Below are 24260 nucleotides of genomic sequence, written 5' to 3' on the forward strand. Positions count from 1 at the left end.
TCGAGTATTTTGTAAAAACTAAAAAGAAAACCTACGGAGTGCACGCTTACATTACGTGATGAAGTCTAGACTAGAGCGCGTGCGCATTTAGTGTGTTCTTTCACTGCATGATTCAGTCTAATAAAATGCATTAATGATCACAAAATTCAAGATACGGGGGCAGAAAATGCGTATATATCATTTCATATGGTTAAAATCACATGAAGAGTGCGGTTTTTTCTTCAAAAATAAGCATGATTACAAAATTGATTTTATACAACAGTTCAATAAACAATAAGTTAACCCTGCCCAAAACACAATAGAAAATGTAATGGTTTTAATGGTTATAATGGGAATTGTATTGTTTTTAATGGAAACTATAATGGTGTCTACTGGTATGTGATGGATTCTATTGGTGGCATGTTAAATTCTATTGGAAAAATACCCAAAACATACTACAAAAAGGAATTTTGTAATGGTTTTACTGGAAAAAGTTAATGGTTTATACTGGTATTTTAATGGAAACCATTGGAATTTCTGTGATGGTTTCTATTAGGCTTCTATTGTTTTGTTTTTTTTGCAGGGTAATAAGAGACTTACGTTTTAGACACCATATTGCCTGTTTTTGCTCCATTTCGCCAACAAAAAATAATTCCAAACTAGCTACAGCACTGTTTTGCGTCTCTGAGCAACATGATGTTGTTTCGTTCCTGAATGAATCAACCGTTTAAATGATTCGGTTCAGTCACAATGACTTTGTATCTTTTCATTTTTAAATAATTTCAAATATCAGTATTTAATGTTTTATGTTTAAAATATCAAAACATTATGCATTTGTAACTGCAGGTTAAAGCACTCCATGTCCCTCTGAGCTGCATTAAACCGTGTAAATACATCTAAACAGTGTGTAAATGCTACTTCTGCAAAGATTAATTTTGTTGATACTGGTTTCATTTGTTTGGTAACAGACTAAATGTCTTATTAGTCTAGTTGACTGATTAAATGTAACAATTTGATTCAAAAGATGAACACTTTTAGGAAATAATGGCTTTTTTAAAAGTAAAATTACCCATAAAAGGTAAAAATGAAATTTTGGGTGCACATAACTGCATTTATGGACTACACAGTTGTCCTGCATCACGTTTGTAAACAGTCAACTGTATGAAATATAAGATGAGGTCTATAGGGGAGGGGCGGAGTGTTATTTTAATCCCTTATTTTTCAGTAACTAATTTGTTACAGTTCTTGCTGTGATCTGGCCTGACGCAAGCAGATGGCTCTGGACTCAAGGAACGCAAAAGCTTCTCATTTAATATAGAGCTTGGCAAACTACGTCACGCCGCGTCGGATTCCGCCATGTTTTAGGTCACGCTCAGGATCACACAGAGTAAACAAATGCAAATCACCACAGAAAAAGCCGACCGTTTTACGTTCATATTGTTTGAAAAACATCTTACATATACTTAGAATAAAACGGAATATGTAAATCTCTTTAAATAATAAAAAAAATCGCCCTGTTGTTTGAGAGGCTGCAAATATTCATTACTAATCAGTCTCCTTTACTACAGTGGTACTGATATATGCTAACTGCTAAAACACTTAACGTACGGCAATTAACCATGGTTTTACTATAGTAAACGTGTAGCGACCGTGCTTTTGGTGTATGTATTACCATTCCTATAACCACAATCTTATTAAATACCATGGATAAACTATGGTTAGAGTAGCAAAACCATGGCTAATTTTGTAAGGGGAGAATACACTACAGCTAGATCTCAAACAGTGGATCATTATATCGTCATATTACCCGGTAAAACTGCTCAGTGTTAAGAGTTAAGCCACACAGGTAACAGAACTTGAAGCTGCTTTGAAACGATGTGCATTGTGGATGCTATGCAAATAAATACATTGACTTGACTGAACCAAGTTGAAGATTTCTGCTAACTTAGGATGCCGAACAACGATGCGAGCGATCAAATAAATGAAGGAAAATTAATCCGTACAAAAAGTGGCCGGGTATTAACGAGCTGCCGCAAATAACATTTCCATATATGATTTCCTTCTATTAGTGGTGTGAGGGCTTACAGTTTAATGCAAATCACTGTATCTATAATATATTAAATCTACAGAGATGAATTATAAAGCCACATTTTATTTTAGATGTTTACCATACGAGTTTCTGTTTAATTTTCATCCGAGTTCATAGTGAATGTAGACATGTTTAATGTTTATGATTCATTAGATCACGTTGGAATGATAAATTGCCGTAGCCTTTATTGTCAATGTCTGCAGGTAAAACCTCTGCTTTTTCGGCATTATAACGTGGAGAAAGCACGTTTTTCACACCGGCAGTGCAAAGGGATATGACAATTGATGATACAGTAAGCCTTAACCACTGCAACGCGATCTTAAGTAGAATAATATAAACATTAAATAATATAAAAAGTCTACATTCACTACCACTCAGTCTCCGCTGTAGCTCCCGTTACCTAAATTCCCAGAATGCATTGCCGCTGTGACGACACATTCCCAGAATCTATTCAAAAAAGGCGCCTGCCTCCCTCTCGCCATGTTGATTGGTTGATGAATCGCATCTTTTAAATTGTCATGACCCGAATTTTTTATTATTATAATTTTTTTTTCATTATTGCAAAATTACTTGAGGTTCACATTGATGTTGACAAAACAAACCCTCATTATTATTTTCAACCCCATTCTGACCTTGTGTCCGAAATTATCAGTTTTTAATGGGTAATGTTAAATACAGGCCACTGTTATGATTGTCCACTCTACGTCAGTCGATAGGAAGAAATATCATCCACTAAACGTAATTTACCAACACCCCATTGTTTTGTTTTTTTTGTTTGTTTTTTCAAACACTATGCATACAAAGTCATTTACAGACAAGGCATGATGAAATTGTTTACTTACGGTGTGCGATGGAGCTGCTGTCAGGTTCATCTTTCAACGAATGTTTCTTCGTGCGAACTCTCCATTACACTGTACCTCGTGTTCAAAACAATCTGCAGTCAAATACCTCGAACAAATGGCCTGGGCAATTAAAAAAAATCCACTCCTTCCCTTACTGCTATCTGAAGTCTGTACAGAGACCCAAATGAACTATGAAGCAGGCGTAAAGCGAATAAACACGAGTGGGCGTGGCCTATGGTGGACAATGTGATAAAATGATTGGTCGATGCCTTGTCATATCCAAATATGGTCAAGTAGTGGCTAATAATCTCGGGTTAGTAAATGAAAATTTTGTCATTAATTACTTTTCCCCATGTCGTTCCAAACCCATAAAAGCTTCGTTCGTGGAACACAATTTAATTTAGTTTTAAGTTAATAGTTAATTGTTCCAATTGGCCTATTTACCAAACCCTGGGTTCATAAGGTAAACTACGATCCATGTAAACACCACATTTATGGCTTAGTAACGGTGAAAGTGAAACTTTATTGCACATTGAAATTAAATGTTTTTGGCCACACGAAACTGTTAGAAAGCAGATTAAGGATTTTCTAGAAGCAAGGGTAAAATAACATTTTGTGTGACCACCCTAACAAATAGCTCAAATGTTGTATTTTATTCACTAAAATAAATGTAATCTAAAAAATTGAGGAAACCCGTTGACTTAATATTTTTAATATAAACTTGACAGTTCACTTAACTTATTTTTAAAATGATCATTTACTTAAAAAATTTAAGGCAACGGGTTTCCTCAATTTTTTAAAAGCAAAGTCAACATAACTTTTTACAGTGAAGTAGAAATCATTTTAGTTTTAAAAATTGCAATAAATAATAAAGTTAATAAAGTCAAATTACAAGTTTTACATTAAAGAACATTTGAATATTTTTAAATAATCTTTCGTTGTTCTTTAAGAAGTACACTTTGTTGTGTTGACTAAAATATAAAGCACAAAATATCTGGTTATAATTTTAACTGAAATTACATTTAAAGTTAATATATTCTAAATGTACTAAATTGCAAGTTCATCAGTACAATGGGTAAAACAAATATATTTAAATACATACAAGCTTCAATAGAAATTACATTAAGTATTTTAGTTTAACATAAATGCTTGTCAGTACATTTATCTGTACACTTTAACCATATTTCAAAGAAATTAATTATGAAATTACATATAAAGATGTACTTATTGGTCAAAAAAGGATCTACTTGCAGTTCAGTGACTTGCATTTAATAAACATTAAACTATAAAAATATACTCTTTATAAACAATTATTTTGCGCATGTTTGCAGGATGTGCTGTGATGGATGAATAGTGTACTGTTAAAGAATGCAATGCTTTAAGCTGGAGCTGTGCTGAGTTCAACAGATTAATCACTGTGAATCTGCTACAGTCTATTACACTGCTCTCTAGTCTCTCATCCCCCTCCCAATCCCTCTGTGTCCTGTGACACAAATGGGACAGAGAGCAATACATCTGTGTGTGTGTGTGTGTGTGTGTGTGCGCGTGTGTGTGCTTGCGTGAGAGCAAGAGAGATAGATCGAGAGACAGGGAGAGCTCAGCATTCCATGGAGAGGCTATTAAAAAACCATCCAGAGGAAAATTCAACAGTATAGATATTGATTTTTCGTGACTAATGGAGTTCAGCTTGTTTCATTTAAGTCTCACCTTTGTTTCAGATGTTTCTCATTATGCTGCATGTAATCACCTTTCTACATTCTGCACAACAGCAGGATTGCAGTAGAAACATTGTGATACAGCAGTTCTATTAACAAGTTCATTTCAACATTACATTTTACATAAGGAAGCCAAAACAGAATCACAACGTGTTGCATGTCGCAGAATAAAAGACAAACTAACTGCTAAGTGAAATGATCCAATGATGTTACAAAATTTTCTCCTGTATATCTTATAAATACAAATATATGCATATATTGAATGTAACTGTTTACGCACAGTAAGAAACAAACATTAATAAACATGAAAATAGTAATGACATAGTCAAAGTCTTCCAGATTTTACATTTATTTGTCAGTTATACATCAGCAAATTGGAGTAACTTTTCTAATTATTCATCTCATTCATGGTATAACTGACTGAGAGGTGATTTTGTCCCCAAATTCAGATGCATTGATTGCAAATCAATTTACATGACATTTAGATGGCCATTGTACATTGTGAAAACTCACTGTATTCAATATGGCACACACACTGTAAAAAAAAAAAAAAAGAAAAAAAGTTGAGCCAACTTAAAATTTTAAGGCAACCAGCTTCAGCAGATTTTTGAGTTTTCTCAACTTGTCGTTTTAAGTTTATACAACAAAAATTTGTGAATCTCCCACAAAAATAAATTGAGCAAAATCAAAAATCTGCTGAAGCTGGTAAAATAAACTTTTTTTTAAGGTCCCCATTTTTTTTTTTTTTTTTAAAGTGCAGTAGAATTTCTTAGAAAGTAAAAAGAATTAGGGAGAATAACTAAATTGTGAATAATTTACTGCTACTGTGTGAATAATTTGCAATCTGTAATCTATGAGGATTTTAAAATGTTATATAATCTAATTACAAGTACTTGATTTTTGGAATCTGATTGTGTAATCAGTTACTACCCAGCACTGTCTAATTTCATTTGTGATTTCATTTGTTTTTATTCTTTCTGTATGGAAACACACATCTGTACTAGTACCATACTGACTATTGTTTTTACTTCACATCATATTCTACCATTCTGTATTCTGTATCTAGTGCTTTCAGAGGTCTACTGTTTGCAGGTTATATTATGATAATGCCTGTGAAATCATTTATGTCAACCATCCATTTTTATTATTAGATCTTTGTGTGGTATTTTTGGTTTACCGTTGGATGTCAGTCCTTTGTTGTGTTGTGTCTTTTTTAGCATTTCCTTTCCTGCATCATGCGTTTGAGCTGTTGGATGAGGGAGGGGTGACCTGGTCACTTTTCATCCGACGTTTTTTTTTTTTTGCCAATCGGGCCCAATGCAAGCTGCTTTTGCATTAGTCTCTCTCTGTGTGTGTGTGTGTGTGTGCGTGTGTGTTTTAAATCTAAATGACATCATTGTAAATCCCCTGTCATCTTTCATTCCAAAGAGCGAAGGAGATCGGGAGAAAAAGAGGGAAAGAGCAAAAGATACAAAAGTAAGAAAGAAACTGCATTGACTTTCTTGAATTTTTCATTTACATTTTTTTTTTCTGGGTTGTTTTTATTTGTTGTTTATTTGTTTATTTGTAAGCATAAATCAAACTAAAGCTTAAAGCTTTATTATGATAGTTTTCACTGTTCTGGAGTAAGAAAAATAACCTTAAACCAGCAGATATTCTTTTAAAGAAAATCTTTTTTTCACAATTGTGATTCTTAAGTAAATTCTTTTTTTAGATTGTAGATATATTTACTAAAGTTGAAAACTATACAGTAAAATTAGAGGATAGAAAATTGGAAACCAGATTTTTTTTTACAGTGCAAGAGAAGATGTTTAAAAGAGAATGTGTGTGTGTGTGTGTGTGTTTTTGACAGTGATATGTACAGATGTTTTGGCACCATTTTCGTAGTGTAAAAGAACAAACATCCAGGATGGGACCTTTTTTTTTCTTTTGTCTGTGTGCGTTTCGGATAAATGTGGCATCTCGAAATGATATATTTAATTTTGTACCTACATGCTGAAACTTTGTTCTTTGCTTTTTTTGCTTTCCTTTTATCTTTGTACATTAAGTCCTGCCAGTTGGAGTGCGTCTTAATGCTCAACTGAGAGCTCAAACTGAGGACAAACACAAACCCAGGAATATGGCCATGTTTGGAAGTCGTGGGGCGAAGGGGGGCAAGTTCTCTGTTGAGGACTTGTATGGGATCAGCAAGAAGCCTAAAGCCTCATCAGGGCCATCAAGCAGCGCTGGGGCAAAAGGACCTGTGCAAGGCCGTGGGAAGGGGCAGAAAGGAGAAACGGACGCCCTGGCCTCTCAGATTTTGGAGGCGGCGCACAGACTGGTTGAGCGGCGGCGTCTTGAGCTTTACCTGAGGGAGTGTGGCCTCAGCATCAATGACTGCCAATCAGAGAGACAAGCCATGCTGTACCGGTGAGTGAGTGTGGAAGTGTTTGGGGAAATGCACTCTCAGTGGTGTCAAAATGTCAAACCTGATAAAGCGAATGTGAAAGGATCATAAATGAAGGTGTATGAAAATGGAGGTAGCAATAGCAGAACAGAAGCTGGATTCAGAGCGGGATACTGTCATACTGTTTTCTGCAAAGTAAACAGTATGCAATTATACACGTCAAACAGTAGCGTGCATAGTTGTTATGTGAACACACCATGTTGCATGTTTAATTCAGCAAACAGTTATCAGCAAATATGGTTGCTTTGCATTTTTAAAGTCAAAACAAAATCACAATTGAACCAATAAATTTAATACACATAATAACTGTTATTACCTTGCCATATATGATGAAAAAAAAATGGTTTAACATTACAGTTTCTGTAATTTCACTGTAAATTACTGTCAAATACATACAGTATATAGGCATAATATATATGATTTACCAGTGAGATTCATGGTGAAAAAGGTGATTTATTTTTAAATAATTTTATTTCATTTTAATTACATTTTACATTTTTGGTAAATTAACATTATATCACTTAATGTTTAAAAGTTGTACACATACAGGCATTCAATACGCAGTCCCAAAACATTGTTTCCATTCAGTTTAAGGTGAATTTCTGGAAACCACAGCTGTTTTTGAATTCTAATTTAATAGGATTTTTTTTTTTTTTTTTTACAGTGTAAAATAGGTAAAATATGCAGTGATAAATAGGGTTGGGAATCGAAAATCAATTCCAATTCCAGAATCAGATATTTAAGGTCAGGAATCGAATACTTGTAATATTAAAATTTCAATTCCACCTGTCAATTCATGTGTCTTCTATTTAGGTGGTGAAAAGGGGTTGTTAAAAATGGATTGGTCTTTGAATCATTAATTCAAGAGATTCATTCAAAAACACTGATTCATTCAGTACTGAAACAAGTCAATCTTGAGTGAGTCATTGAATCATTACATTCATAAATTCCATGAGATTTTTTTACTTGTCTAATATTGTTTTCTTCAGAATTGTGAGAGAACTACAACCTCCATTTAAAAAAAAATAAAGTAAAAAAAGGTCTCAATGTATCCAGAATCGTGCCGCTCGATTTTGCACACAAACAGCTCTTAATCGAGTCCAGTTTTTATGTAGCCGGCTGATTGTTGTTCACGGTATTCATCAGCAATTACATGTTTTGCAAAAAGAGACACAGAATAAACATGTTTGATATCTAAATGTTTGACTTAATTTTTTTAAAACAACATTGGAATCGAAACTGGGAATCTATAAGAATCGGAATCAATAAGCAGAATCGAATCGAATTGGAATTGATAAAATTCAAACAATACCAAACCCTAGTGATAACTGATAAGTGTCTTTGACAGTAGTTAGCTAATATTGCTTAGTTGTTCTCACATTACCTCCATCACATGTAGATTCCTTGTGTTTGTCTCTGGACTTTTATGTTCCTTGTTTTTTCTATACAAGACCCTGCATTTAGATCCACGCTTCAGTCTGCTTACTCCCGTTTTTACAACCTCACTATTTTGGATACGTATCATCGAATAATTATGGTTATTTTGCATTTAAAAGTGCTATAATCGGGTCACTGATGCATCTACCAACCCAGAAAATGTGAAAAAGAACAACCCAGTAAATTTATTTTGGTAAGCCTTTCTTGGCAAGCTTGTGAAAAAAAACGAGTGCATCAGATTTCACTCCCCCTGTGACGTAAAAAGGAGATCTTATTATAACATCACTGCCCCTTCTGCAAGTTTCCACCTACATCGCCTCCATTGTGTTTTTGCAAGCAACAACAGTGTACCAGTTCTAACACCATGGCGAATGTTTGAGCAAAGCATGCTAACTGGTCTGTCTTTGGCTGCACTGAAGAGCACAGAACACTATTTAGAGTCCCAGACTCAGAAGAGATAAGAGAGCAGTGAATTTACTGATTTATTTACTGTATATCACACTGCTGCCACGCTATTTTTCCCCCAGCTGTTTACCTTCACAAACATAACCAGCAGTTTTTGTAACTCATGTGTGTTAACATAATCTTGTGTGTATTTCACAGTTAAAGCGCAATAAGACATGAAAGAGAAGTTTAGTTGTCAGATGTCGTGTGACAGCCGCTTTCTGTGCGCGTGCTTCAGATGTGTGCACTCAGAAAACCGTATATAAGAAGTTTAAAGCATGATTTCACGCATGATCATTAGACATGATAATCAAAACAAAACAAATGTTTCAAAATGAAATAATAAATGATCTGAACACCTGAGATTTATATTACATATTGCAAAAAGTGGCATAATAGGTCTCCTTTAAATCTAATTTTGTGTAAAAATGGTAGTATTTATCAATGAGTTAAAAACAAAGGCTAGTATTTCTTTTGTTCATACCTTATTTACCCCTAAATGTGCATATTAGCACCTTAAGGATGCATGTTATGACTCTAAGTTACTAATCTGCAGATTTTCAAGGTTAAATAAGTCCTTTTAAGGGTACTGCTCCAGTAACAAGATGTTGTACCCTTACAGGTACAATTTTATGCACATTTTTTCTTTTTTTTTTTTCTGACAGTGTAGGTTGCATTTTAGGATGTAGTGGATTACATAGGGTGTTCTGGTAATATATTGCATATTTCTGTAGCAAATCATTCATGCATATAATAAATCAGAGTACAATGCACGGTATACTTACTGCAGAAACTTACTGCACACTAGAGAGACTAGTGTGCTAGAATAGTGTATCTGTATAACAAGGAACACTAATTAACACAAACACTGAGACACTTCTGGCATAATAGACATTTTGTGAAGTTTATAATACTTGATCTTGTTATAATTGCACCACAAATCCCATAAGGATGTTCTGTGTCCCCAGGTGATTAGTTCTAAGCAGGTTGCCATGGGAACTGCTGGCTGTGCTCAAGGTTCGCTGGTTTGAGGCTCAGGGGCTACAGTGTCCTAATATAGCCTGAGAGAACGCAGTGTGTATGTTTGTTTGTGTATAAAAGAATGACAGTCCTTTATAGCTTGACTGGTGTCAGGTGTGGTGTGTTTTGACATGTCACTTCAGGATGGATTCATTTGAACACCATATTTACAGTAGATGCGAAACAGAATGTTATTTGATTCTTCTTTCCAAGCACAAACTGCAGAGGCAGCAAAAAATAACTCAATTAGAGGCAGATTTGCCTGAAAAGTTTAAACATTGTGACTGTAGTGATTTTAAACTCGTCTGTCAAAGTTTGCCCATATGGAGAACACACAAACACACATATTATATTTTTTACTTCATAAAATATATTTTAGGTGCAAGAAAATTTCCAGTTTTACAGTAGCCTACATTTAGACTAAATGCAAATATGGATGGAATAGCCTACTAAAGGTCAAAACTAGATAGCACATTCATAAAAATGTAATGTTGTAATTAATTAATTAATACAAACATATTTGTACATTTGTTTATTTGTATATTTAAAAACAAATATATACATAAATACATACATTTTTTGTATTCACAAATATATTTTGAAACATATTTTTGCAAATACATATTTTGCCCATTTGAGTATATTTTGAAACAGACTGAAGAAAAAAAGCTTTTAAATCATTCCTTATATTGTGTCTTTTTTGACGTTTTTCAATGTATTGCTTTAAATTATGAGATATATTGGTTTTGTTAAGATAAAATGGCAAACACGCAGGAAGCAGAGGTTTATGTTTAGCAGCTTAAAGTGAAAAAAATCAGTGAGAGAGGGCAATGAGTACTACAGGGATGGTGAGGATCTAGAAAATGAGTGATGGAAAAAAGGCAACAAGGAAGAACAAAATGTCTTCAGTTTGTGTCAGCATTTGTCTGAATGCATACACCGCTGTCTGAAGTGTCTGTGCACGTGTGTGTATCTGTGTACGCTTTTATGTTATCGCATATTGTGTTTTCTCCAGATGGAAGCACTTAAAAGCTCTGTCTCTCCAGGGGGGACAGCGATCTGCTTCCAGTTTTTCTCTTTTGAAAAACATATTCTTACTTCCATGAATAATTGACATGCAGTTCTCTTTGCTGTCCACTGGAGGCCATGCAACAGATTTTTTTCAAGAAAAGCGAATGAGAATTAAACTGTTTTCCAGTCTTCATTTAATGTGTTTTTACTCCACGAAATTAGAACAAGAAAGAAAGTAGAGCTTTTCGTCCTCTGATAAATCCCTTCACGCTATCGGTCGAGACCTACTTTTGTCATTTTCTGCCAATTAATTTGCAATTATATCTTAATTATGCTTTTAGTAGGACACACCTTACAGGCAAATAAGAGGGCATATTCTGTCTTTTTTTTTCCTCTCCCATCTTTCTACCGCCATATGGACTAAATCGCAAACCAGGTGGTTTGTGCTCTGATTCCACAAAGCACATGTTCAGTCACTGCACCTCACGTTGTTTGCAGCTGAGACGACTATTTGAAGCTAAACAGAAGTACGATCTAATACATAGAGCTTTATTTTAGTGGCTTGCTCAGGGACGCAGCAGTGAAAATTCATGGATTGCCTCTGCCACAGCTGTGACCACCTTGAACACAATATTGCTGTGCTTATCGGCTTATAATGTGGCCAGTCTGAGCATAACAACATGTTAATTTTGAGAGTGAATCTCACAAAGCCTGTCAAGAGCATATCCATTTCATATTTCACCTCAAAATGCAAAATTAAAAAAGGTTAAAAAAATAAATTATATATATATATATATATATATATACAATTTTGCATTAAGAAAATGAACCATTTACAAACATTTGTGGAAAAAAAGGTGTTTTTGAAGAGCTCAGTGAATTGTAGTTGAAATGCAGACATTGTACTGTGATACCAGTTTTGCAATATGTCAGTTTGTGAAATTTCATCCCTGCAACTTTGTGGGAACAGTTTGGGGAAGGCCCTGTTCTGTTCCAGCCTGATGTGCCCCAGTGCACAAAGCAAGGTCTAAAAAACATGGTTGGATGAGTTTGGTGGAAGAACTTGACTGGCCCACACAGAGTCCTCCTGACTTCACTCCATTTGAACACCTTTGGAGATTGCGAGCCAGGCCTTCTCATCCGACATCAGTGCTTGACCTCACAAGTGCTCTCCTGGATGAAATGGGCAAAATTCCCAAAGAAACATATATACACTCACCCATACATATATATACACTCAATTTATTAGGGAAACCTGTTCAACTGCTTGTATCGAGCAATCACATGGCAGCAACTCAATGCATTTAGGCATGTAGACATGGTCGTGATGATCCAATGAAGTTTAAACCAAGCATCAGAATAGAGAAGAAGGAAAGGTGATTTAAGTGACTTTTAACGTGCATGGTTTTTGATTTCATAAACTGCTGATGTATTTGTATTTTCATGCACAAACATCTCTAGGGTTTACAGAGAAGGAAATATCAAGTGAGTGGCAGTTTGGTGGGAGAAAATGGACTGACCATGTCAATCCCTTTATGACCACAGTGTACCCATCTTGTCATGGCTACTTTCAGCAAGATAACACACCATATCAAATCATCTCAAATTGGTTTCTTGATCATAACAAAGAGTTCACTATACTCTTGGGGCCTCAACAGTGAGCAGATCTCAATCCAATGGAGTTTTTGGGATGTGGTGAAATGGAGGATTTGCATCATGATGCTATCATGTCAATATGGACCAAATTTCTCAGGAATGTTTCCAGCACCTTGTTGAATTTATGCCATGAAGAAGTATGGCAGTTCTTAGGGCAAAAAGGGGTCCAACCTGGTACTACCTGATAAAGTGGCTGCACTGTAAAAAAAAAAAAAAAGAAAAAAAAAAAGGTTGAGCCAACTTAAAATGTTAAGGCAACCAGCTTCAGCAGAGTTTATACAACACAAATTTGAGAATCTCCCACAAAAATAAGTTGAGCAAACTCAAAAATATGCTGAAGCTGGTAAAAATAATTTTTTTAAGTTCGCTCAACTTTTTTTCTTTTACAGCGTGGTGAGTGTAAATGAGAATAGAAGGGGGAGACATGCCATGAAATAATGGAAAGAAAAAAAATATTGGTATTAAAAATAGGCATTCAAATATTATCGGCTTTACAAATCTCTCCCTACACACATAATATACACAATATACACTATTGTGTAAAATATATTATCATGTCAGTAAGACTTTTTAAAGAAATTAACAGTTTTATTCAAGTTTTTATCAATTAAATACAAGGATGCATTCAACTGAACAAAAGTGACAGTAAGGACAATTATAATGTTACAAAAGATTTCAATTTTAAATAAATGCTATTCTTTTGAACTTTCTTTTCAGCAAAGAATTCTGAAAAAAGTGTAATGGTTTCCACATAAATATTAAGCAGAACAACATTGTTTTCAACATTAGTAACAAAAATAGTAATAATAATAATAAATGGTTCTTGAGAAAATCAGCATATTAGAATGACTTCTGTAGGATAATTTGACAATGAAGACTGGATTAATGATGCTGAAAATTCAGCATTGCCATAAAAAGAATAAAATACATTTTTACCATATACAGTATATAAATATAAAACATTTTCTGGTGTCTCAATAGAAGATTCTGCTTTTAATTGCTGATTAATTGTAAATTTATGCTGATCCAGCATTTTGGTGCATTTCAGAACCCTGGACAGTTCCTAAAAGAGGATTCTTGATTGGTTCATTTGCATTGGCAGAAAGCAAATTAATTGAGTGACACGCAGCTACACCCCCATCTCTCTCTCTCTCTGGCTTCGGATTGCATGCAGATGTTCTTTGATGAGAGCAGATTTGTTCTATTCCCCCCATGTTCACTACACAGCACAGCTGCGCTGTCACTGGCTGCCTCTTCTGCACTGCCTCGCTCTGATTGGTTGGCAGCAGTCTCTGTGCGCCCTGATGCACTGAGTACAGCTTTGAAAAATATGCTATAGCTGTATGACAGTGTACAAATATTGGTCCATGAGAACAGTCAGTTAAACAACACTAGAACTTCCATGATTCAGAATGTAGGAATGCTTACATATCTCCTTAAACAACTGAAGTTTCATACTGATTCAGCATTATTCGGGATGCTTTGTGTGAATCATTTTGAGGTTTTGTCTCCTGTACCTGTGGTCAGAGAGTTGGTTCAGTGCAGATGTTACAACAGCAGCATCCATCAGTAATAGAAACACAACCATCTGGCTCTAAAAACTCCCCTTGGTCTTCTTAAGCCGTTTGTGAGGAGAGCCAAGAGTATGTTTTTGTTATTCATATTTGTGTCAGCAGGGTTACAGTTCACTCATTGTACTGGTTTATGATCAGCTGAGAGACTTAGCAAAGAATGTTCTTGCCGTTTGGTTCAAAGTGTGTGCGAGTTAGATTTTGTGTTTAAGTATTTTGATTGTTTGCATGTTTATGTTTTTAATGGAATCTTAAAGTAGGTATGAAATGGAAATTCTCTAAAATCTATATTGAGAGTGCATATTATAGATGTTAATGTGAACAATTCATCCATGCATCTGCTTCTTTCTTTTTTTTGACCTTGTAATGTTTAATCAAAATGTCATTACTGGGCCTTCTGGTGAAATGTGAAATGTCAGACTTCTCTCATGCAGGACATCTCCAGTTATTTTTCCACTTAAACAGCATCCCTGCAAGCTCATCTGTCCACAATGCAACGTCCAGTCAACAACCAATGCACAGAACCAAGTCCCCATCCTGCTTTTTTTTTTCTTTTTCGATAATCTGTTACACTTGTATGTGTGATATGGAGGAAAAGATCTGTCACTACTTTCATTTAACGTGATTTAAATATTTCCCTTGCCCTCTCATTCTCATGTTTTGTGTTTGAAGTTTGATTGTGTTTGATTGTGTACAGAGATTGTAAAATATTTCCCAGTGTATATTAAATATTTTATGGAAAAAAAAGTTGTGGGTTTAAAAAAAAAAAAAATCACCTAGTTAATGGAACTATATGTGTTTTTTTTTTTGTGTTTTTTTTCGTCAGTTTGAAGATAGATAAGATTCTACTTTCAGAGTTTTGTACTGCAGAAGGTCTGTTGGCCGATATGTAAAAATATACAAATTTCTTTAAAAATATAAAAACATTGGATAAATTGCAGGCTATATATATATTTCAGTTTTATTTGCTAACATTTGGTCTGTTATTGGACGGAAAATAAAGTGATGCATTTGCTAAAATCTAATATAGGCCTACAGAGTTATCAGTAAAATTTAGCATTATATTAGAAGAATTTTGACTGAGAGTCTGAATGGCAGATTCCCGTTTTGGAAAATCCTGCTTTGGTCTACTTGTACAGGGAAATGTACTGATTTTTAAATGTTTTTATTTTTATTTAATTCCCAACCATTGGAACCTTTTTGCTTTGCTGCCATAAGAGGAATATAAAATATTGTGTGTGTGTGTGTGTGTGTTTGTGTGAGTGTGTATAGCCCTAACCCAAACAATAACGTGATTATTCCGCAGTGGTCCTGTTCAATTCACACATTAATCACAATGGAAATCCGAGAGAGAGAGATAGAGAGAGAGGGAGAGAGAGAGAGAGAGAGAGGGTGGGGGATCACATTCATTGGGTTCTGAGTTGGCAGTCTCGCGTTTGATGGCTCTGTCGTTCTGAACGGATGCACAGTTCCCTTCACATCTCAATCGACAGCCTTTCGTTGCTAGACCGCCTTTACGATGCGACATATCGGCTACTACAGTGAAATCTGACGATGGAATATGGACCCAGCGGAGCTGTCAAACTCTCTTTTGATCGCGTGCGATGATCACCATGGCAATAATTACGCGCCAGAAAAACAGCGCGACATTTGCTGCCTTGTGTCGAGCGCGTGAGGGTGCGCTGTGTGTCAGATAGTGACCATCACCACCTAGCGCGTGAAAGAGTGATTGTGTGCTTGAATTTGTGTTCATACGACTGTAGACGAGGAGATGGCCAGGCGCGCGTGAACACAAGCGTGCGCGTATACGCGCGTCCCTGCAGTCGCGTTCTACCGCCGCGTAGCTGGGCTTCAGTGCCATTAGGTGAAGCGGCACCGGCTGTTGCGCATCCCGTCAGTGGAAACCCGGTGTGGATGGGTGGCTCCGCATTTTGAGGAGGTCCCCCGCCTCGCACAGAAAGACCACCCGGATTCTGCAGAGGAATGCCTCAATACGGAGAGGAGCATCTTCAAGTTGCGTCGATCCGGGTATTGGAGAAGTGCAGTGGGCGACTGCATAGACAGACTGTGCACGCAGCGGCACACTAAAGGCCTGGACAGCAGCCAGTCGTGACTTTTTGCCTGGCGACATAAACACGCACCCCACCGCGTCAGGGTTGCGTTTGGACGCGCACCCTCCTGGCAACAGCTGCAAGTTGGTGCCAGCAGGTGCAAGACCTGACTTGAGCGCAGGTTTGCCCTGTGCATCTATCTATCTATCTATCTATCTATCTATCTATCTATCTATCTATCTATCTATCTATCAGGCACTCCCATAAACATCTTTGTTGTTACCACACCAAAAGTGATTCAGTCTTATAAACTCAAACACACAAGTGTCACAAGTGTGTGAGAGCTGGTCAGGATGCAGGTCTCATTCGCTTGTACCGAGCACAATCTGAAGAGCCGCAGCGAGGACCGGCTGTGCGGCCTGCGAACTGCCCCTCCACCAGGGGGCAGCAGCAGCGGAGGAGGTGGAGGTGGAGGAGAAAGAGGGAGCGGACAGGGGGGAAATGGCAACTACGCCCCTCAGAGCTCGGGCAAAACACGGGACATGGCAGGGTCCCGACCCCTGCCTCAAGGCCACGCCCACATGAAGGAAGCTATTGGACGACACAGTAGCATGAAATACAGGTGAGACAGGTGGAAGTGGCGTGTATGTGTGTAGCACCACCTGTTGGGTGGCAGTTTAGGCCAGGACTGGATTATTCTCTGCTGTCTGATGTTTTATGGCTTCTTTAAAGATTCATAAGGGCCCACTGACAGCCGCTTTAATACTGAGTGCGTGTGTTCACTTTAGTGCTTGTGTTATGGCTGAGTTGAATGAATGGCAAACTGGATGTCAAAGGGGCAGGCATGGAATCGCCTCATTTGCTTGCATTATTGACTAGGTCATCTAATGTCTTTAGTGTTTAGTACATATCAATATATTAAATAGTACGATAAACTCTCATACCATGTCACACAGAATTAGTTGTTGCATAAAACGCACAACTTGACAGAGGTTACCAAAAGAATAAATTACTTCTTCATTATTATTAGTATTTATTTATTAATTTTTTTAAGTAATCTGACTTGTGATTTGTGTTTGGCAGATTATAAAAAAGTGTGTGGTTTCAAGCCGTATCTACACTGCTTTTTACCTTAAAATGTACTGATAACAGCTATAATAGTATAGGTGGTAAAATATTAAGCCATATGATGAATCAGACTTCATCATGGCCAATGTTTGGATATAGACATGGTCAAACACACAAAGACAAAACACCATTAGGGTAACACACATCACTAAAGTAATGCATAAACATAAACTAAATAACAGATGATGCTACAAAAAAACAAACACCTGATGTACATTACTGCTAACAAAAATAAAAAGCCAAACTATTTAAAGAAAATATATTAATGTGTCATCACACATGGACTTCTGGAAATGCCCTTTTATCATTTTCACTGTAAATTATATTATATTATTGGTAGTTCATAATTTTTATTAGCAAAACCCATGTATTTGACGGTATTTACAGCAAAATGACACCAAATGTAATATTAAATCATTATTTTTTTCACCACATGTGGTAATTAAAGTTACAATCATTTTTTTTACAGTGTAGGCACCGGAATATTAGAAATGTTGCATGTGCAATCATCCAGCAGCCACCTACCAATGCTTTAACAACCTCCCAGAAAACTCTTAACTACCACACAGCAGCAATGTGCTACTCCAGACACCTTAGCAACAGCGTAGCGACACTCTGGCAGTCACAGCAGTCTAAAATTGTGGCATATTCTTCTGGAAATGTAAACATTTAGTTGTATGATGGAGTTGTCTACTGCAGTTTAACTATGTGCCTGATTCATCACTGCATGTTATCCTAAAGGAAAAATTGCTCTGTAACTGTTTGTGATTTAAAATGTACGTGCTCAGCCACTGAAATGAGTCCTTGTTTCAAAGGGCTAATAGTTCTTCCACTGCAAACTTGCATTCTGATCGGTTTCATTATTGTATAAATGCCCACTTTTCATGATCTAATCAATTCTGGGTGGATAAAATCCAGTACAACATCACATTTCTTCTCATTGAATATGTTGCTTCACTGTGAAATATGTTTGTGTGAGCGTGTGTTGTGCTAATCTCAGCCTCAGACTCACACCCACGGATCGTTCACAGCCCTTTCTCAGAGATTGCTGAGCCATTATTTAAATGAGTTTCCACTTTGCTGCACATCACTATTGGATCTACCTGGACCTAAAGCAAACTCTGCTTGGCCATTTTCCATGTTGGACAGACGCTCACTTCCTCTGTGGTTCTGGTTGTGGTCATGTGGACTTGACTTTTTGGACAGACTGTGGAGAGACTCCTCCTAAACATCTCTCTCTCTCTCTCTCTCTCACACACACACACACACACACACACACACACACACGTTTGTTTTTGTGAATTGTGGGGACATTCCATTGGTGTAATGGTTTTTATACTGCCCTACACCTAAACCTACCCCATACAGGAAACTTTGTGCATTTTTACTTTCTCAAAAAAACTCACTCTGTATGATTTATAAGCCTTTTGAAATATGGGTACATAAATGTCCTCATATGTCACCTTTTCCTTGTAATAGCTATGTCATACCCATGTCATTATACAAATTTGTGTCCTCATATGTCACAAACACACACACACACACACACACACACACACACACACACACACACACACACAGATTACAGGTTTAGTGTAGAGTGTTGGAAAGTGAGATGGATTTTATTATTTGAGAAACACTCACTAGACATTTGATATGCTTCTAAATTCCCATCTATCTTTCTACTTATCCACCCTAGCAACAGCCAGAATTCTTTAGTAACCACGTAGTAACACCCCTGTCTATCTATCTATCTATCTATCTATCTATCTATCTATCTATCTATCTATCTATCTATCTATCTATCTATCTATCTATCTATCTATCTATCTATCTATCTATCTATCTATCTATCTATCTATCTATCTATCTATCTATCGTTCTATCTATCTATCGTTTTATCTATCGTTCTATCATCTCTGTCTGTCTGTCTGATAAACTGCGTGGCTTTAAAACCTTCAGAATTCAGTCTTTTTAAACTACTTCAAACTTTTGGCCACGCTTACTCAAGCCAACATCAAAGTTTGCTTTAGTGAACTTTTTTTTATCTAGTTTACATTGTGTTATTACTGGAGTCCTCTCTATTGAGCAGCTGTGCCAATGGTGTATAAAGGACAGGAGATTGTTAGCCAGACGGTGGAAGTTGGCAGGTGAAAAGAGAAAGATTGTTTTTTGTGGAAGTTTCTCAATAAACTGTCATCTCAGTTTTTAATTTATATAGGCACAAAAGCACTATAACTTCAGTTAGTGGTCAAAGTAAAGATAGTGGTTAAGGAAATAAGATTCTCATTTCTTTCCTGACCGAATCTCTCGCTTTCTCACTGGTCAACAGCATGTTCAGAATAAAATACTAGCTTACTGCATGTTGCGCAGTGTACACTGCATACTGCCTATTATTTTTTAAACAGCATGCACTGTGTGCAACAATAATGGTTTTCTTTCCTGGTGAAGCTGATAATTAGTATGTAGTATGTTATTCAGAATATCCCCTCATAAATGCATGCTAATTTTTTTTTTCAAATGTGAGACATGTGTACCAACACATTAGAATATACTTGCTGTGCAATGCTATTAATGACATTCAAAATAACAACAGCTATAATTATGCTAATGACCCCTAATTGTTGTGATTGAAAAGCTACCATTTCATTTTCATGCACTGGGAGATGGAGGCCATTAAGAAACATATGCGTCTGATGGCACATAATCTGTGAATATCACAGTTGTGCTTGTCATAGTGAGAGGTTATACAGCAATGTCCTCAGCCAGCGCTCTGGATTAGCCAGAAAATTAGTCACAAACCATATGTTAGATTTTTATATCAGCTCCTACAGAGTTGAAGTGGCTTGCAGAGATTCACATGTTTAACATGCATTTGTCATTGTGCAAATATAATGGATGTTTTTTGGTGCTGTGCATGCTGTCAAGTAACACTAGAAGACACATATTAACATTAGAAGGTTCGGATCTCCCTTTGTGAAAAAGAAGTGTACTTAATTGTTTTGAATGTGCACTTGTAGTGTACTTCATATCTTAAACGTACAGTACATTTACCATACTTGAAGATAATATAATTTTAATAAAATAATAAGCCACTATCTCACAAACCTATTGCCTCACAAAAATCTAGTTAAGGTTAGGTGAAAAAGTGTACTTTCATAATGTAGTACTTCTTTATATTCTTTAGTACTTCTTAAGAGAATCTTAAGAACATCTAAGTGTACTCAAACGTGCTATTTTGAGACACCATGAATATGAAATAAAATAATAATAATAAAATAATAAAAAACAAGTGTAAATAAATACATTTTTTAATACAGAGATAGTATGTTAAAAGCACATTTAGTTTATATTCATGGTGTCTCAAAATAGCACAGTTGAGTTCACTTAGATGTTCTTAAGATACTCTATTAAGAGTATCTTAAGAAGTACTAAAAAAATCGGTAACACTTTATTTGAAGGTGTCCATAATACAGAGTAATTACCTTATTAAGTACTTCGTAGTAGCCATTGTACTTACATGAAACAAAATGTACTTACCATGTAACTGAGTTATGGAACCGCCTGTACTTACAGTTTGTTATTATGTAGATGTAATAGGCTTTAGCTTTTAGCAGTCTGTAATTTATATTTTTATTTTTTGTTAAAAATGATCCAAAATCAATTTTTGGGTGATGCGATGACTGACAGCCACACATACTCCTCAAAACATCACATTAATCTGCGCTGAGGAGCTGTGCCGTTGCACAGCCCACGTAAAGATGATAATTCTGCAAATAACTTCAATTGCAGATTTCAAACAGAGATAGCAAGAAAGAGCCAGAACTTACGGACTGTAGCTTTAATACATTTTAAATATAGGGGTCATCGGATGCAAAATTCACTTTACAAGTTATTTGAACATAAATGTGTGTTGGAAGTGTGTGTACACATCCATCCTATAATGATAAAAATTCACCCAGTGGTTTTTTTTTTTTAAATCCCTATTTTAAAATCCCCTTTCTCAAATCAGGCTGTTCTGAGATTCCTGTCAGAATGACGTAGTTCTGCACAGGCCCCTCCCACGATAGTTGATTGACCTTACCTTAGACCCGCCCTGAGTGAGCTGAGAGCTGTCCACCATTGTGTCGACTCTGGTGCAGGGGAAGACAAGATGTCTCCGATTAAGCGATTGTGGTGTTTTGTTGTTGGATGAAATAATGAATATAGCAGTCGTCATTTACTCCTGACAGACGCAGAGGATTAACGTTACTTCGATCTGCCTAAATGCGTCTATGTTCGCACGAATCGTTCGTGATCCAGCTTCATCTACAGAAGAAGTGAGTATAATGGTTTTTATGAATCTCTGCAAATCATCTTTCCTAATATATGCTAGTTATCAAGTTTTGCGGCTGAAGTTTACAGTCTGCTCGTCTCCCCACGGACAAGAGGGGCGGGGTCAGCAGAGCGCATTAGCATTTAAAGGGACATAGACTAAAAAACAGCTTGCTGAAAACAGAGCTGATTTTGACAGGGTAAAAAGGGTGTTTTTTACACTACCATTGAGAAATTATAACCAAAGTATGTTATAGACTTTTCATTAAGACCCTAAAGAATCATATCAACTTGTGGAAAATGGGCATCCGATGACCCCTTTAAATGTGCTAAATTGCAAATTTACTATACATGTCTAATTACAAACATATTTAAAATCATGACATACAACTTTCAATAGAAATTACATTAAAATATATTTTAGATTACCTTAAATGCTTGTCAGTGCATTCGTTAACATTCGTTAAAACAATATATTATATATTACAGTCTTATTTCAAAGACAGTAAAAGTAATCATGAATTTGTATATAAAGATAAGTCCTAGTTTTTTTCAAGGTTCTTCACTGTTAAATGTTCTCACCCTAATGCTGTTCTTTAACTATATGACTTTTTCATCCGTGAAACACAAAAGAAGATGCTTAGCAGAATGTCTATGTTGCTCTTTTTCCATATAACAAAAGTTAAGTTTCAAAAAGCAGAATAAAAGGTTTCCATATGATTCACAAACTGTATTTTTAACGATCTGAAACAAAGTTTATAATACCTGCAGACAGCACAACATGCAAGCAAAAAAAAAAAAATTAAAAATAAATAAATAAAGTTTTGGGTTAATAGACTTTCAAGGGAGGGATAGAAATCTATTTCATTAAAAATACCTTCATTAATAATTTGAAAATGAACAAAAGTCTTACATGGTTTGGAAAAACATGAGGGTGAGTCAATGATGAAAGAATTTTCATTTGTGGGTGAAATATTTCATTAATGCTGTGTATTGTGTACTAATATGTAAAACTAATCTAATTCAGATCTCAAGTATGTGGTTGTAACCAGTGAAAAAACAAATATAGACTCGTGCAATAAAACAGTTCTGCACAGGCATTAGCTCTCTGACTTTCAGCGATGACTTGGAAATACATGTCTGGAATTTTAATGTGTTTTTATGTAAAAACAAGGAAAGATTAACTGCAGTTTTGGTCAGTGAGAAGTATGATACAAAATATGGGTAAATTAAATGAATGTGTACTGGATCCTTCTGTTCAGGTGGCTTTGGGTAGATGTTGGCCAGCAATATGTAATTCTCTCAGCAAGATCATAATCAGCAGTGAGTGATCCAGAGCTGGTCTGATTGCTAGTCGATAAGAAATCAATCAGGTCAGAGACACTGATCTCTGATTCCAACACAAAATCCATGACTAAGATTAACATTAAATCTCTAACACTTATCCAAGACAACATACGAACAAAAATGTTTTGCCAACAGCCATCAGCTGAACTTAAGAGTGCTTATTTTTACTTAGGCCTATTTAAGTAGGACTTAAGTACATTTTTTATATGTATTTTCAAAATTATTTATTTTAGCTTTAGAAATATTGTGAAAGTGTATACTGCTGAATGTACCTACACACATACTTTGCATTCGGTAACATAGGCTATATTATATATTACAGTCTTATTTCAAAGACAGTAAAAGTAATCATGAATTTGCATATAAAGATAAGTCCTAGTTTTTTTCAAGGTTCTTCAATGTTAAATGTTCTCACCCTAATACATACTGCTGAATGTACCGACACACATACTTTAATGTCATTTCAGTGTCATGTTGAAACTTGTATGTCATGCATTTAAATATTTATAATCACACATTTGTAATGAAGTTGCAATTTAATACACCAAGACATAGTCAATTCATCAAAACAAGTACAACAAAAGAATATTATAAGATAATTATTTAAAATGTACTTTAAAGGACATTCTTTTAAATTGACATTATAACAAAGTGCACTTTTTAAAACTGTACTTTATTGTGTTAAGCTCACTTAAGTGACCTTTTATTTAATTAATATAATATTATATTATCTGCATATACAGTAAATATACTTTTAAGATTTGAAATACACTACAAGTGCACAGTCAATTGGGTGAGGGATAAGAAAACAAGTTCAGTTCCTCTATGTGTGTATCTATACAGGGATGGAGTCAAAACCAGACCCCCAAGACCCAGACCGATTGCAGATCCCCTGAGACTCTGACCAAGACTAGAACATGACTTAACCCAAGACCCAAACCTCTAGAGTACTCCACAAGACCAGTATTCCAACTCTTTGCACATTTATATTTAGGTTTTAGAGTCTTGTGTTTTGTGGTTCTAGCTCATAGGCACTAGCAGTCATGTTAATGAACACAGATCTGCTTATTACATTAAGCAAATTCATTTGATCTCACAGGCATGGTGACTCATATTTAACTGCATTCAATTTGTTTTGCCAGTATAATGTCATGAAACATTTCCGATTTCATTCCTGTCCCAGACACTGTAGAATCACAGAAAATGAGAC

The 24260-nt window shown here is 35.8% G+C and overlaps 2 protein-coding genes across 2 annotated transcripts in view; one reads left to right on the top strand and one right to left on the bottom strand.

The window, feature by feature from the left end:
* Positions 1-3085, bottom strand: part of slc25a11 (solute carrier family 25 member 11) — a 38545-nt gene extending 35460 nt beyond the window's left edge. The window contains exon 1 of the mRNA XM_058775230.1: positions 2911-3085. The gene's annotated coding sequence lies outside the window, so the exon portion shown is untranslated. The remainder of the gene's footprint in view (positions 1-2910) is intronic.
* A 12578-nt stretch (positions 3086-15663) lies between these two features.
* LOC131541623 (voltage-gated potassium channel subunit beta-3) overlaps positions 15664-24260 on the top strand; it is a 33965-nt gene continuing 25368 nt past the window's right edge. The window contains exon 1 of the mRNA XM_058777490.1: positions 15664-16883. Within this exon, the coding sequence (XP_058633473.1) occupies positions 16615-16883 (269 nt within the window). The 5' untranslated portion in view covers positions 15664-16614. The remainder of the gene's footprint in view (positions 16884-24260) is intronic.

This window comes from Onychostoma macrolepis, chromosome 05 (genome assembly GCF_012432095.1).
Source record: "Onychostoma macrolepis isolate SWU-2019 chromosome 05, ASM1243209v1, whole genome shotgun sequence".
NCBI lineage: Eukaryota > Metazoa > Chordata > Actinopteri > Cypriniformes > Cyprinidae > Onychostoma > Onychostoma macrolepis.